The sequence below is a fragment of the Ixodes scapularis genome, unplaced genomic scaffold (genome assembly GCF_016920785.2).
Source record: "Ixodes scapularis isolate PalLabHiFi unplaced genomic scaffold, ASM1692078v2 PGA_scaffold6__148_contigs__length_123643588, whole genome shotgun sequence".
Taxonomy (NCBI): domain Eukaryota; kingdom Metazoa; phylum Arthropoda; class Arachnida; order Ixodida; family Ixodidae; genus Ixodes; species Ixodes scapularis.
The window spans coordinates 79,189,961-79,206,865 of record NW_024609881.1 but is presented as its reverse complement, the minus strand read 5'-3'; the positions used below and the strand labels follow the sequence as shown (position 1 = coordinate 79,206,865).

The window sequence follows — 16,905 nt, the reverse complement described above, 5'->3', positions numbered from 1 at the left end:
GACGGCGGACGCACTTCAGATGGGCGCAATGCGCTTGTGGGTGGAGCTAAAAGATTGTTCTTAGGTTGCATCCGACTATAGCTCTTTATCGCTGCACCGTTGGTTAGTTTGCGTGCTGTAAAAGTTGAGGACAAAGAGTCAGTGGATCGACGTGATGGAGGTCAATGATGAAAGCGTTGCGAGTGTACGTGCCGTCAGTCCGATGATACAGAGCTATACTGGGCGCACAAAACAAACTATCAAATTTTGAAAAAAAAAAAAATATTTAGAACGCTCGCACAAATTAGGATTGCTAGCATACGACCCGCCCGATCGCATTGCTGAAGGTTCAGACACCGTGGTCGTTGAATCATCGGATACTCTCCAGGCTGAAGATGCCTGCCGTCTAAAGAATACGAACTGGTGAGTGTACCAAGTACAAGTAAACGTCAAGTATAAAGTACGTGTTTCGTCTAGAACATGAGTAGAAATTTTTACTGGGTGCACATGCAGCCGATGCGTCGTAGTGCCTGAATTCAAGCCTCTTGAGTGCCGCTGCTGCAGGGAGATGGGCAGGAAACTTACAGACCTGCAGCTGAGGTCTCACGTCGAGACCTGTGAGTTTTAGTAAACTTTGCCTAGGGTTGTAATTTTCATCACTGAAGTGCATCGATCATATCCATTGCCTAGCCACGGATTCTAATGGCTGTCCTCCGGGAACCGCGGTCAGGCACCGGTCCGTCACTTGTATGTCTATCGGAAATGCATGCAGTGTGATCTTTTCTTCAGTTGCTGAAATACCGGGACAGTCCCTCAGACAGCACCTTCTAGGCATTGCAGTTGATCACGTCAATTCAGCGACTCCTCCTCTTGTACCTTTACAGCCACATTAAGCGATGAAAAGCAAAAAAAGAAACCTTGTCTGCATGGATCGCTCGTGAAGATGCGGAGAAGAACAAAAATATTTAAAAAAAAATATTACACGCGTTCGCGGTAAGCACGAGGAGGGATACAACTCACGTGACTTCCGGCGATGCCTCCCTTCTGACCGCCCCGACACCTTCCGGTGCACTGTTACGTCACAGTTCACTGGCGGGAACTTTGAATTGGACCTCGTATTTCTATTTTTTATAAAAAAAGCTACGCAAATCTATAGTGAAACATTTTTTTTGTAATGTCCTGATATGCCATTTCAACGCCTAGCACGAAAAAAAAATTTTTTTTTTTTTTGGCGTTTCAGAGGCCTTTTAAAGGGGTGACGCAATAATTTTTTTGTACTTTGCGCAAATACCGCTTAAAACAGATCCCTGACGTTAATGACCTATGAAACACGCGTTCGTGTTTCACCCCACGCAATAGAAGTTGCAGAAAAAAAATTAAAGAAAAACGAGCAGCGTTCACCCCCTCAACTCGCAGCCAGAACAAGCGGCCACGTGATCTGGAGCCGATTATATGCCTCCAGTATTGATCATAGCCACGCGCTGGTATTGGCAAAGCACAGGACACGCGCTGAGTTCCAGACAATAATAATAATTGGGGTTGTGGGGATATTTATACAGCGTGTTGTTGGTCAGCCATTAAGGTTGCGACGAGTCACACGCTGTAGATGAGCAATTTAGCCAGTGCAGTACAACCGCTAGCCTGGGGTCTTTAACGTGCACCACGCAGTAGTAATACACGACCGCACGCCGGTACGATGCTCATCCAGATCGAAACGGGCAGGGGTGGGGCTCGAGCCCAGGATCCCTGGGTTCTGCAGCGCGAGCTTTCGCTCCACGCGCGTCGAGCTGGGTGTGCGCTTCAGCCCACTCGGCCACCGATCCCCCCCTGAGTTCCAGACATTGTTATGGGCTCGGCTATTAGAGAGTTTTAGTAGATCGTTCCTATAACGATACCCTATAACGATACGATAACCATACGATACCGATACACAGAACAGGAATGAGCGTTTAGTAGACCGTTTTGAAGACGATACATCCGATACGGTCACTTAAGGCGCTGGGGCACTCCCTAGTGGAAACGATTTGCAATTTCCAAAACGAAAAATAACGAAATTAAAGAAAGATGTTTCACTGAAGGAAAAATAACAGTTCTTACATTTAATAGAATTAAAAAAAAACATCAATTAAGTTTTATAAGTTGCAGAAATTAGAGAAATGCAGCAGCAAGCTACATCTAGCCAACTAAAGACAAGCCAATTTAGCCCCCCCCCCCCCCCCGTGGCTTGTCACGGGAAGCCATAGAAAGCACGGGTGGCACGGGCGTGAGCGAGTCGAGCGAGTGACCAACCTGAGCCATGGCGACGTGTGTTTTCGAGGATCCCTTGGCCTTAGCTGTTTTGAGGTGGGACGAAATTGAAGAACTCTCCTTTCTGGATATGGAGTACCCCGTTCCGCGGAGGTTTAGGTCCGGGCGAGGCTACTTGGATGTGCTCAACATAGATAGTGAAGCTTTCCGCCATCAGTTTCGTTTTGAGCAGATGGACTTAATGGAGCTGTGTAGCGCGCTGCGAGTCCCTCATACAATTAGAACGGCCCAGAACGTCGCCATCCCCGGGCAGGAAGCTCTGTGTATTCTTCTGCGGAGACTCTCCTACCCCAACCGCCTCTGCGACCTGGAAGGCATGTTTGGCCGCCACTCTTCGACACTTTCGAGTGCGACGACCGTGGTGCTAAACCATTTGACGTCCACGTTCGGGCAGCTGACCGCGGATCTGTCAGCTCACACGTGGCTGAACCGTGCGAGCTTGGACGAGTTCTCCGAGGTAAGCATATTGTAAAGTTAAATTAAAAACACAAAAAAGAAAAAAAAAATGCAAGTGCGTTGTTGATTTTGCTTTTGCAGGCGGTCCGCGCGAAGGGGGCACCTCTTCAGAATTGCTGGGGTTTCTTTGATGGAACGGCCCGCCCCATCTGCCGACCCACGGAGGACCAGCGGCTTTATTTCTCTGGCCACAAGCGTGTGCACGCCATCAAGTATCAGGGCATCATGTGTGCCAACGGCATCATCGTGGAGATGAATGGCCCTTACCCGGGACACCGACACGACGCCGGTAAGTCAATAGCAAAAGCTCGGAAATCGTAACCTACAGGTTCTTGGAAGAAGCGCTCATAAATAGAGGAACAGCCTCTATCACAGCCAAAATAAGTTGAAACGCCACAGGCAAGACCCGTGCTGCTATCAAGGCAGCCTGTGGAATTGTTCTGCAAACTGTGATGGGCGCCGTGGCCAACACAGAGTTCCTTCTACACTGGCGGCTCACCTCTATATTTCCGTGTCGTCTGCTATTGAGCAAATGGTTGCGACATTTCTTCCTTTCGCCAAACCTCAAAACCCACGCACGATGCAGAATAAATCTTTGTTGCAGACCTTGTCGAAAGACTGTGCTTATGATAACACAATAATTGGTAAACGATTTAGTGCCCGAAACACATAGATCGCACCTACAGGAATGTGCTTCGACCTCAGGGTACACCACGTAAAGGGCGTTTTCGTGTTTCAAGGGACAGGGACCGCCAGCTTGCCAGAGCTGCATCGGTGAATAGACCTTTTTCAAAGCACGATGCCGCTGTCCACAGCACCGGGGAGGCGACAGCAAAGTAAGGCGAGCAACTGTGCTATACCTCTTGCTCTCTTCAGTGTCAGGGGGGGCAGGCAATGAAGGATTTTTGCAAAAAGCCTATTCTTTCCAATTGGAGTGGGAGCTTCAAGATGACCCGACCATCGAGGCATCCATTTGAACAGAACTGCTGTTTCATAGGCAGAGAACACAGAAGTTCAGGGTGGCACAACGAGCGCAGAAAGGGGTATGTCTTGGCCTCATCGTGCAATACAGTTTGCAGAACAGTGCGGCAGGCGGCTTGGAAAGTACTGCCTGCCTCACATTCTGGCTTTTCAGCTCATCTTGGCCGCGATAGTACAGAAGAAATACTATTTCATGCTTAAATGCTGAAAGTCAAGCTGGTGTTCTTCGGACAGGGAGTTAAACTCTTAAACTGGGGTGGAAAAATAATCTGACAGTACGAAGGGAGGCAAACACTTGTCCCATTGCTTTTTTGTTAAAGGGCGTTGTTGTATAAGCTTGGGACTGTGGAATAAAAGAAGACAAAGCTGAGAATGGACCAGGAATGGCAGTCCTTTACTCCTATCCTAACATGTCAGTTATGACTACTGCAGTAGACCTATTGCCACTGAATGCAGCACTTACCCTTGCGTGGTTACTTGTTTCATTAGGCTGCCTGACAGAGTTGCGGATAGTTTTCCAGCGTGTTCGGTCGTGCAGACGAGAGCCTGCATGCGAGCTGCCAGCTTGGCAGCTCACAAGATCATCGGGCATTCCAGTAAACCAATGTTTCGGTAACCATTAGCCCAGTTATTGAACACATGACGGCAGCAGTCACAGTCGCTGACGCAGTGCAAGACACCGGCCGAACAAGGGCAGCAAGCTAAAACGATGTCAAGCTGGTAACCTGAGACTGTGCCTAACTGCCGTGGTGGGAATGATTTGTCCGCAGAAGTAAAAGTTGAGGGCTTTATGTGCCAAAGTAACGACGGGCGACTGGCACGCACCAGTGGAGGATTAATTTATACCTCCTGGGTATCTCGATGTGCAACAAAAAGCTCGGTTACGACGGCACCTTCTCTGTAATAAGCCTCCATCAGAGTGCTAGCCGCCTCGGTGGCTCCGAGGCGAGAGCGCTGTCCTACGGATCCCCATGTCGCGGGTTCGAATCCCGGCCGAGGTGCCCGCAATCTGACGGAGGCTTATTGCAGAGGAGGCGCCGTGTAACCGAGCTTTCGGTTGCACGTCAAAAGATCCCCAGGTGGTCCAAATAAATCCTTAGTCCTCCGCTGGGGCGTGCCAGATACCCGTCGTTGGTTTGGCACGTAAAACCCCCAAATTTGACTGTTCCATCAGAGTGCTGGCACCTCGGCGGGGATTCGAACCCGCCACCTGGGGATCCGTAGGCCGACGCTTTGCCTCGACCGAGGCGGCTGATGCGTCCACAGCTCTGATGTAAATCCCTTCGCGTTTGAAATGCCAACAAATTTGGATGTTTTCAAACTGGAACATTAAACAAGGTGGCTGTGGCAGTGGCAACAGTACCCTCTGACCTCTAAATTGGCAAAGCCAAACAAGGTCACACAAATCAATGTTTTGCTCTATGCAGTGAGGAAAGGGCGTGTCGATCTTTGTGGCTTATCGACGTGCAGGTGGTGATTGTCACTATGTGCTACTCAGTGTCTAATCGTTGTGTCTCGTCTGACTCCTTTTTCAGGTATCCTGCGGCTGAGCGGCCTTTATGAAAGGCTTGAGGACCTCGTGCAGGGCAGCGTATACACGATCTACGGTGACCCTGCCTATCCTTTGCGGCCTTTGTTGCAGAAACCATTCATGGGTGCTAGCTTGACTGCCGCAGAGCAGAACTTTAACAAAAAAATGAGCAGCGTGAGGCAAGCAGTAGAATGGGGCTTTGGGAAAGTGTCAACTCTCTTCGCTTTTGTAGATTTCAAAAAAAATCAGAAGCACAGGCTGCAGCGCGTGAGCGATATGTATCAGGCTGCAACACTGTTAACAAACTGCCACACGTGCCTGTATGGCAGCCAAACCTCCACGTACTTTCAGCTGTCTCCGCCGACGCTGGATGAATATCTTTCACCTCGTTATTGACTTCGTATAATTTGAATTCTTTTTGTGCAATCTTTTTTTTGTCCGAGTGCCTATAGTCTGTTGCATGTTGCAACACGAGAGGGTAGGGCGAGGGAAAGGGAGGCCAGGGAGGAGGAAGTAGACGGAACCCTGGAGAGGAGTGGGGGAAACCTCCTCCTCTAGCGTTTCATCTGCTTCCTCCTCCTTTGTCTTTCTTTTTCTCGCCCTACCTTCTTAGTTGCAACAGACCATAGCATCTTTTATGACTATTTATTCCACGGGATGACTTTTGTGCAATTGTCTGGTTGCTTACCTGCTGCATTTCTTTTATCTGCCTCTTGTGTTCTTTTCAAAGCAGCAACCGTGTTCCCATATTGTTTTAGTTTTGTGAACGATACAGGTTTATATGTTAAGTATATGCTATTTCTGTTATTCGTCAAGCGCCTTCAGCTTGACATACATTTTATCAGCGTGGTGATTTTCAAGTGTCTCATGTTATTGCTTTGCCAGTCATTGCCAACATAGCATTTGCTGTCTGTTCAATATTACACTCAAAATATTTCTTTGTATAGTAAATCGAACGGGCCTACCCCTGCCGTTTTTTTTTTTCAACTACATTGTTTAATGAAATGAAAGATTTATTGCATTATGTATTATGATGTCATACCACTTGCTCACACTTAACTTTACTTGTTAATTTGACCATTCACTACTTTAAGGTAATGTTCTTGCAGTTGGAGACGAAGCCTCCTCTCCTCTGCTCCAGCCTCCTGTAGCACATAAAATTTTTCTCTTTCAAACGCTAAGCGATTTTCGCTTAAGGTCACCTGGCGCTCTTCAATGGCCAGGCGCCTCTCCATCTGGCGCTCCTCCATGGCGAGACGCCTTTCCTCAAGAGCGATCTCTAGTTTTTTTATGCTGCGGTCCTCTTCTGCTCTCTTCTCCAGCGATGCAAGGTGCTCCCTGTACCGCTTCTGCCTGGTTGCTGGAAAAATACAACAAAGGAAACAATGCACACAGCATCAAATAAACAACTTTTTTAAAATTTTTCTTAGTGTGTAGGTTGACAATTGATTGACTGTTTATTTTATTGGACCTGGCCATTCAATGAAGGTACTGCACAAAAAATACTGGGTAATTCATGTGTGTTCAAACAGTGACTGAGATATGTCTGTCTAGTAAGCAAAAAATAACAAATGTAAATCACAGCCCAAAACTTCTAGAGCAGATTTGGAGAATTCCTACAAATGGGGTTATGTGTATCCTCTTTCAAAAGTTTAACGTATGCTTGAAGCATCTACTGAAAGATGGCAGTGCTTACCCTGTCCGCCCCAAGTCCTAGGTCGTGCGACAGAAGTAACCGGCACACGAGCCTGGACTGGTGGCAAGGGGGGTTGGACCAGCGGCACAGGGGTCGGAACCGGCGGTACAGGGGCTGGGGCCAGCTCCACAACTTGGTCTGTGTTGCCTGGTTGCCAGGCGTCGGCGTCCTCCACGCCATTCATTATGTCAGCAAAGATAGACTGGCAGTTCTCAGAACCTGTAAATAGAGTATTGCATAAATATTTGTGGTGTATCATGACACACGCTGTGGAGCTGGGCATTGAAAATGTATGAAAAATACAACGCAGGTATGATGGAGTCAGATCTTCAAAAGACCATTCCAAAATATGTAGTGCCTCTTATCGTTTCCTCGACACATCACGACACTCCGATGTGCGGCGCGTGAGAGAAAATGTTCCATGAATAGAAGAAGCTGTTCATGCCGGCTTAGCATTCTGCATTTTCTGAATGCCTGAAACATTAATGTATGTTTAGAACATACATTAATGTAGGTTTAGAACATACCTAATCAGAACTCGGCAGTTTACTCAAAGCTGTGCTCTGGGAACTACAGATGTACCCAAGTAAATTACACTTTTACTTGAGAGCAGCAGACCATGTAAGTCGTCCTCAGTAGGCTATTCGATGGGAACTCGCGAGTAGCCTAATATCAGTCGTAGACAAACGCGATTGATGGAGCGGTCATGACGACCTGACTTTCCTAACCAGGTGGGGTTCACGACGCACGTGTCATACTTACTAGACTGCCCTGCCACTGCATTATGATTGACCGGTCTGTACTCGGCTGCAGCCGCAACAACTCGCGCTGTAGTGGCAGCATCGCGAGCAGCCCGATTTGTCGCCGGCCTGGTTGCGGTGGCTGTGGCACGTTCCCGCGGTTCCAGCGCAGCGGTGGAGGTGGTGGTGGCACCTTCCTCGGTGGCTGTCGCCTTCCTGAGCACTGGCTTAACCTTGTAACAAAATTCACAGGCCAGATCAGCAACATCCTGCAGCAGCTGCTCTTTTTCGGTGTACTGCTCTTCCGTTCCGGATCTAAGGGTTTCAGGGGGAGAGCGGTATCAACAAGTGCGCCTGTCTTCCTCAAGCGTAGATCTGTTATTTCAGTCAACGAACATGAGTACATCTCCGTGTCGCGAAAGCTGCAACGCGAACTCGGTAGTTTGAAAACGCGCTTTCCTACGCGAAATGTCTAGCGGCACAGGCATGTGCGTTTCCAAGCAACAAGCTCGCGCTAGCTCGCAGTTGCGCCAGCTGTTGGACAGGGTATGGCAGTATGCTAAAACTAGAGTGCCTCAATGTCCTTCTGTTTAGGGTGATGCCATCGTTGGTAGTACCCGATGCCGACAGCACGCGCTCACAGGGAAAATACAAAGAAATCGCAGGAAACAAAATGTCGCCGTAGCACAGTCAGCACCACGAGCGCGTGCAGGGACATGCACTTTCACGCGCTTCAGAACAAAAAAATAAAAATAAGCGTTCGAAACAAAATGACCAGATGTCATCACGCCAAGCAAAGCGCACATGAAGGCACCCCAGCTAAAACGCTTCTGAACTTTCAAACGGGACTCAAAAACGACTTACTTTCTCAAGTTTGTGCGGTCGTCTCGCTTGAACAGACCGAGCAGCAGGTCGCAGCGGTCTCTCACTCCGCGAACACTGAAGTTCCTCCCCAGTGCTTCATTTAGGTTCGCGGCCACTGTATCCCACCGTGAAGAATTCACAAACGGATTCACCGCAAGCACTTCCCTTAAAAGGAGGATATCCTCGATGATCGTGAATCGTTTTCGACCCGCTTGGGCAAAAAGAGGCTCGAGTGGAGCGGCCATGATCGTTCAGCTTTTGCCGGATCTCGTCAACTCTCGCGATGCACGAGAGTGCGCGCGATATTTCCCGATATTCCCGATACCTGCGCCCGAAACACCCGATACTCTAGCGCATGCGTGATGGCTCCGGCGCAGTATCGGGTATCGTTATCGGAGTGAGAAACGATCTACTAAAACTCTCTATTGTCTTCGTTACAGCGATTGGATACGGGCAACTACCCGAATGCATGTCGGGGCATCGATTGTCACGAGCCCAGATCGAATGCGTACGCAGTCTTCACGTCCACTGTGTGAGCAGCATTGGAATATCGTCACCGCAAAGCTCGATGACGCGTTCCCGGGGATCGTACTGTTGCCATTGTCCCCACAGCTCCGTCATCAAATTTCGCGAAGGAGCAAAAGGCGGCTTTGGAAGGAGTGTCTGACCGCCGAATTCAGACACCTCACTCAAGCTACACTCAAACTGAAGGGCCCCTCCACTTCCTCAAGGAAGGCGCGAGTGCCGGCGCTGGCCAATGGCGACGGCGGATCCGTCCTCGCGATTGGCCAGCGCCGGCCCTCGCGCCTTCCTCGATTAGGTGGAGGGGCCCCTTCAGTTTGAGTGTAGTTTGAGTGAGGTTTCTGAATTCGGCGGTGAAAGAAATGCTCCGCTTTCATCGATTGAATTCCGCCGCGACGAAGGCGCTTCTTGGTCAGTGGTGTTGCATTCGAGTATTCTTGGATTCCACTGGTGCCAGGAAGCTGGTGTAAAGTAAGAAATATTCCTACCCAATGTCGTTGCACAACCCCTTTAAAGACCCCAGGCTAGCGATCGTACCGATCGCACCGGCTAAATTGCTCATCTGCAGGTGAGACACAAGTTTCCCGTTTAGGCAGACTAACTATAAATATACACACGCCAACGTTTCTCGATTACTTTTTCTGGCATTACTGTAGAGGCGAGCACAGCTCTGATCGTTGCCAGTCCGCGGGCGGACGAGTGCTCATAGCTTTGACTTCACTGACTGCGAGGAATGTATGAGGATAAGTGTTCAACCTCCCTTCTACATGATGAGAATTGTTTCCGGAAGACGATGAATGGGAGCTTGTTCTGAGCATAGGCATGAGCAACGTCCAACAATATGGCGTCCCGTGAATGCCCCATATACATGGCTTGCGCGCAGTGGCGTACCAACTTGTTTTTGAGTGGGGGGGCAAACCAGACCCTCTCCCCCCCCCCCCCCCCAAATCGAAAATTCGGCGCAACTTTTGTCCAACTTTTCTAAAGATTTGGCAATAATTCGGCAAAATTACAACGTTACCAGACTTAACATTGATATTTTGTTTTTTCTCACGAAAAAAATTTTGCTTCTTCTTCTTAAAATAAATACAACTTGTAGTGCCTATTGAAAGAGTTATGACTAAATAAGGTGATATTCTAGAAGATAATTGTATCGATGTCGCTTTTGTGTGTTTACTTGTAATTTTGGTGTATGCTTCCAGAAAGTGGCGTGACAACGAGGTTGGGTAGTAGCCGGCACAGTCACGAATCACACTACGAGAGCTTTGATTTTGAGGCTTCATCAGCGCACGCCTGCAAGTGTGTTTACATTGTTAAAATAAAGGCAATCACTGCGTTCTTACTTTCTCTGGTAGTCGCCGTTTCGTGCGCGAAAACGGATGCAACGGTTGCTGAGCCTTCACCAGAAGAGATAACAATATTGTAAATATGCATGTTTTTCGATTTGAGTCACTTGACGTCAGCTTTGCATGAAAGTGCGCGTTTTATATTCGCAACGTGCCGTTTTTAACCTTTAAAATTCCGGTTTCTGGTGTTCGGACACACACGGACGTTTAGGAAGATGGGGAGAGTTAGGAATGGTCGGATGTGCAACGTCGACCATGATAGTTCTGTGTTTAACGAATATTTTTCCTCAGTGTTTACTAACGAGTGCTTGGACTCCGTCCCCACTCTCCCTGAAGAGCTTTACGAGCTCATGCATCCTATTAACGTTAACTGTATTATAACATTGATTGATAAACTAAAACTTACTTCGTCCGCTGGAACCGATAACATCAACTCTAAAATTTAAAAGAAACACCAGTGTTATTTCGAGTGAGTATTTAAAACTTATCTTTATTCAGTCCTTATCTCAAAGGTGCCTTCCATCTGACCAAAAGGTGGGAAGGGTAATTCCCAGTCCTTAAACAGGGCAGCCGCTCTTCCGCATCTAATTATCGCCCTATTTCTTTGACTTCAATTTCTTGAAAACTACTTGAGCATATCCTCTACTCCAATATCATGAGGCACCTATCATCCCATTTCTTTTCTTTAAACAGCAGCACGGTTTTCAAAAGGGTACACTCTCCGGCAATATGAAAGACCCACTGGGAGCGCGTGGCCGAGGCGGTGGCTGGCGGGGGCGCTGCGAGCCCTCCGGGCAATTCCATTCTGCTTCGAGGGGAGGACGCTCACTCGGGCTCAGATAAAGCGAAACGCGCTTATCAGTTTGTGCCGAGTGCCGAATGAGCGTCCTCCCCTCGAAGCAGAATGGAACTGCCCGGAGCGCTCGCAGCGCCCCCACCAGCCACCGCCTCGGCCACGCGCTCCCAGTGGGTCTTTCATATCGCCGGAGACTGTACTTTCCTGCGAAACACAACTCTGCGACTTCATCCATGACTTGCACACTAACCTTGAACCTTGAACCTTGAAATGAAAAAACTGACGCAGTTTTTTTCTTTGTTTTTTTTCCAAAGCGTTCGGCCGTGTTTTTTATCAACGCCTTCTTTCTAAGCTATCATCTTTTTGCCTCGACCAAATAACCGTTTGCATAGATTCGTGACTTTCTTTTTTCCCGTGTACAGGTCACGTCCATGATGATCATGAATCTTCCTTAATAAATGTATCTCCTGGTGTTCCCCTGGGGTTCGTACTTGGGCCCTTACTCTTTTTAATATTTATTAATGACATCCCCATTGGGATTCCTTCAAAAAACCGCTTTTTCGCCGACGACTGCGTCATCCATAACAAAGTAACTTGTGTGCAAAATAATAACCAGCTTCAGGAAGATCTAGAGAAAATTAACAATTGGTGCAAAGAGTGGATTGTGTCATTAAACAAGTATAAACGCAAACTAATCCACTTCACCAAGAAAAAAAAAACACTGTCATTTATTTACTTCTTGTACTCCGATCTGATTGAGACCGCTACTGTGTATAAATACCTTGGTGTAAGACTAACATCTGACCTTCCCTAAAATAACCACATTGAAGTCATTACTGCCGATTCATCTGGAACTCTTGGACTAAGCAGACGAAACTTAAAAAGCGCTCCACCCTTTGTCCGTAAACTAACCTTTGACACGTACGTCAGACCCAAACATAGAATATGCTTCAACCATCTGGAATACCCATCGACTGTACCTCATCAATACCCTATAGAGGCAGTTCAGAACAGAGCTGCTTGCTTCATTTCATCCACTTATGACTTCTTTCAGTGTCTCAGCGCTAAAAACTGAACCAGTCATGTCCTCTTTACAGCTTCGCAAGAAAGGATCTCAGCTGTGCCTTATTCACAAAATCTACTACCACATTCCCGACCTCAAAACCACTTTGTTATTACCCCCCGACCGAACATCTTCTCGCCTCAACAACGTCTGCACCATCAAACACATTTCTGGCTCTACTAACGCTTTCAATTGGTCATTCCTTTCTCAAGCCATCAGCGACTGGAACAGTCCCCCATCCTTTATTGTCACCATCTTGGACCCTGCTGATTTCTCCTCTGCAGTAAAACTACACCTTTCTTGGCCCATGTGATGGTGTGCAGGGCTAGGCAGATAGGTGAAAACCCTTACGCAGAGCGCCTGCCGGGCCAGACTTGTACGTAGTTCAACTACTTTACTCAAGTTACTGTAGTTTAACTACTTTTCTGGGTAGTTTAGTAACTTTTAATTACATTTATATTCTAGTAATTCGTAGTTTACTTTAACTACTTTTCCGAGTGACTTCCACTCAAATTACAAATTGCTTTCTAATTTTAGTGGTTGTTTTGCCTATCAACACAGAAAAGATGTCGGAAGGTCAGCTGATATTTGCAGAGGGGAAAGCATGCGGAGTAGAAAAGGGGGGGATGGGAAGGAAGAAAGTGATTTAGATAGTCCAAAAAAACCCAAAATTTTAACGAGCCCCCCCACTGCAACAACACTGCTACGAGGCGCGGGGAGCGAACAGACACGACGCAAGAGAGGTCGAGTAACTGTGGGATTAGCTCCGAATAGTGGCGTTTCTTTGAAATCCGAAGCTCAAGGAGACTTGACGCATTTGAAGAAAGGGCTTGTCCCCGCTTCTCTCCAATGTAGGAATTTTTGCCCACTACAGGAGGTGCACACACTGCTCTTTTTACGGTGCAGGCGATAGAACCCCTAACAACGACGCTCACGCCGGATGGGCTGCTCGTGTATCACTCGAAGCGCGTTAACCCACCCCCGCGCCTGCGTTCACGCCGCTTCGCGGTGACGGTGTGCGGCTGCTAATTACAAATCTATTAACCCACCTAGCCTCCCCACCCCCCGTACACGCCGCTTTGCGGCGTCCGGTCGGCAACCCAAGCCCCTCTGCCCCCCATGCACTTCCGTAAATAGAGTCGATACGATTTAGTTTAGCGATGTTTCGTCAACAACATTCGTTTTTTTAGTGTTAATGGTAAAAAAAGAAATGTAAATATCGCCAAATGCCTCGACAAAACAAAGTGTTCGAGAAAAAAAATAAAAAGAAGTAAGCCGGCCCACACCATAAATAGAACCCGGGTCTGACACGTATGAGGCAGACATCTCACCACTAAGTTACGCTACCTCTTCGGAAACTCGCATTGCATCCGCTGCCTATGTTGACGGCGGCAGCGCCTATCTCCAAGCAAGCAAGCAAAACTTTATTTTGTGTAAGGGCCTACGTCCTGGTCTGGACGGCCCGTCCGGCCCATGTCTCGCGCATGGATTCCGTTAGGTTACCGTGTAGCCTTGTTCGTGGGGCAAGGCTCCACAAACCAGCCAATCCGGCGTGCGTGAGCACCGTTGCTAGGGTTTGTATCGCCTGCGCGTTAAGAGGGAGCGCTCCTCCAAGCCCCATAGAGAATACACGCGATTTTCTGCCATTTTACGAAAATTCTCATTTAATAACCGTTACACCGATTTTTTCAAACTTTTTTGCTATAAAAAGATTGATTCTTCGTCCAACTATCCCACCCAGCATATTTTTCATAAAAAAATTTATTATATTTTATATTAAATCGTGAAATCGGTCGGAATTGGCTGTTTTGACATGTTTACGTTAGAACGCGTTTTTAAAAACCTGTGAATTTTTAACTACAAATGTGTCTGGTGGGATATCTGCGGAATTTAACACGGAATTCAATTATATTAAAATTATAGCTGTAAGTACATCCGTTCTTTAACTACATCGAAAAAACTCAACCAAGGTGTTGTGGCTTGTTTTCCTCGTTTGGACGGTCAAGACTAGTTCGACGAGCGCCGCGTGAGGGCGCCACCATTTCGCCACGCACGCTGCTCTATCGGAGATGAAATCCTATCGGAGATGAAAATCGAGGAGCGCTCCCTCTTAAAAATATGCCCGCGCGGGTCGGGGGGCAGTGCCCTTGGTATTCCTTGGGCGCCGCCGGGCTGTGTCTGCTCTTCCCAGTGGCGGCCGTTTCAGGGGGGGCAAAACGCACGCCTTGCCCCCCCACTCTGAGAACTGGGGGGGCAAGTGCCCCCCTTGCCCCCCCGGTTGGTACGCCCATGCTTGCGCGTGACGTTAGTCCAGGGGTTTCCCCAGGAATTGAATTTGGGGAAATTAGTGTCGGAATTTTTCGGGGGGAGCGGCGGTTAAGGGGGGGGGGGGGGGGGCATTGAGGATAGAGGGGTCGTTACGAATTATAAAGGGGGAATCCTACGATTTTAATGTTCACAGAATTAGCAGTTTGTAATTTTTATATTGTTTATAAAGCACAAGTGACCAAAAACGCGTTACCTTGCCCCGATAGACTCCTATTCCATTGCGTAATCGCAAAGACAAAAAAGTGGAAGCCGTTTACAACTCCCTGTAACACCGAATTAGAGCGCACCTCTTGAGGAGGAGGAGGGAAGGGTACTGGGGGGGGGGGGGAGTCAACTGACCTGGGGGGGGTCACGTGACCTTGGGGGGTCACGTGACGATGCCGATGATGTCATCAGTGACGTCACTGATGACGTCATCAGTGACGATGACGCTGCTGATTCCGATGACGTCATCAGTGACGTCACTGATGACGTCAACAGCGATGATGACGATGCGGATGTTAGTGACGTCATCAGTGACGTCACTGATGTCATCAGTGATGATGACGATGCGGATGCCGGTGACATCATCAGTGACGATGACGTCATCGGGGAGGTCAAGTGACCTCGGGGTGTCACGTCACTTTGGTGGGTCACGTGACCCCGAAGAGGGGGGGGGGGGGTCACGTGACCTTGGTTACGCCGGCGCCGACGCCGCTCAAGCCGGGAACGGGCCCATAAGAGCTGCGCTCTAAAACGAATTATTTGCCGATCTGCAGCCGCTGGTGGCTGTTGCGGCAACTACGCTGACAGCGTCACTAGGGGATACGTGGAAGTCAGCAAAGATCTCTTTCCCTCCGCTGCTACATTCGCCGTTAGCCCCGTTACGAACCGTCTTTCGTGTCGATCGCTCGCCGCCCCCTTGACGATGCTAATCCTTTAAAAGTCGACAATCGCGGAGGAAGCGGCTAGGGTTTCTGAAGAGAGAACCCAAACGAAAACTACGTGATCCCCCAGAGTGCGTCACTCGAAAGGCGACGTGGAAAGCTGAAAGGCACCTTGACCTTCGATTTGTCATTTTTTTTTTTTAAATAAAAACTTGCGTTCGCAAGAAAATACGGTTTTCTCTTCTTCGTTCTATAGGTGACACCAATTAATATCCGCAGTTAACTGGACAAAGTATGACAATCGTTGCACCGCGCATTTAAGGGGGTGCTTTCAGATAAACAGGGCGGGGGATGTACTGCCCGCTATGGTCTGGCCAAGTGACGTCAGTGGAAGCTATATTTACAGGCAAAGAACAAAAGGCTGAACTACGCAAAACGGATATGCGGCGGACAGCCGGCAACTCATTCGGTTTGCCCGCGGCGTCGACAGCCACTATCCTGAAGCCGCGAGCATGGGCGAACGCAGCCTTTGAGCAGCGCATTCGCTCCGTGGAGCCCCGTCTTCACTATCTACGACTGCGCGGTGCCGACAGCTTCTCTGAGTAAACAAACTTGCATGGGAACAGCCAGAGATGAGAATAAACCGAAGACCGTTGCCATATGACGAAACAATCCTTACCGGTATGACTGGCACATACGGTGCGAAGACCGGCGATGCTAACCTGGCGGCGTCGGTAGATGCCGACTCTGGCTCCACCGGCACCCAGAGATGGGCAGCGTAGCCGGAATGGTACCCTGGAAAGAAGGCACTCTCGCTTACGACCACCTTCACGGATAACTTTCGCAATATATAAAACTGAGTCTATAGAATCCGAAGGGCATCACACTGGTCTACGTATACGAGACACTCAATACATGCCTTGCACGTGACGTCACGCTAGAGAAGGACGGGGCCCCGCGCCATGCTGCTGGTGGTCGACTTCACACCGCGCGGACGAGCTCAGCAAGGTGTAGGATGCCGCTAACTGATCGGACATGCGCTGGCATGCACAATATTTTCAACAAGGGTAGTACCTAGTCTTTTACATGTTAACTTCGAAAAACGTGCCGATCCGATCCTTACGATGATGACGTTCAGCCAGTATGTGCGGAATGTTTCGGTGTTTGTGCGATTGCGCTAGAAGTAAAAAGTTTCGATATGCAGCGGCGACAAAATTTTGACGCAAAAAGCTGTCTTTTCGGAAAAAAAAAAAGCTTCGGCTCTTGGAGACTCCTGTTGTAAAATTGTTACGATGTTGCGAAGTACCAGTAAACAACGCAATGTCAGCGTCACGCTCTAAAACCAGAGACAAGGAGAAATAGAATAACGGACAGGACGACTCTCATTGTCTCGGGGTTTAGATTATGATGTTTTCTAACCAGCTCGCCTG

At 48.5% G+C, this 16,905-nt stretch overlaps 2 protein-coding genes across 2 annotated transcripts in view; both read left to right on the top strand.

The window, feature by feature from the left end:
* The window catches only part of LOC8029670, a 132,696-nt gene that overhangs the window by 10,953 nt on the left and 104,838 nt on the right, over nt 1-16,905 (top strand). The window lies entirely within an intron of this gene.
* On the top strand, nt 2,881-5,710 carry LOC120843387. Its single transcript, XM_040214743.1, has 2 exons — nt 2,881-3,031; nt 5,259-5,710. The coding sequence occupies exons 1-2, from the start codon at nt 2,968-2,970 to the stop codon at nt 5,648-5,650; spliced, it is 456 nt and encodes a 151-aa protein (XP_040070677.1). The 5' UTR covers nt 2,881-2,967; the 3' UTR covers nt 5,651-5,710.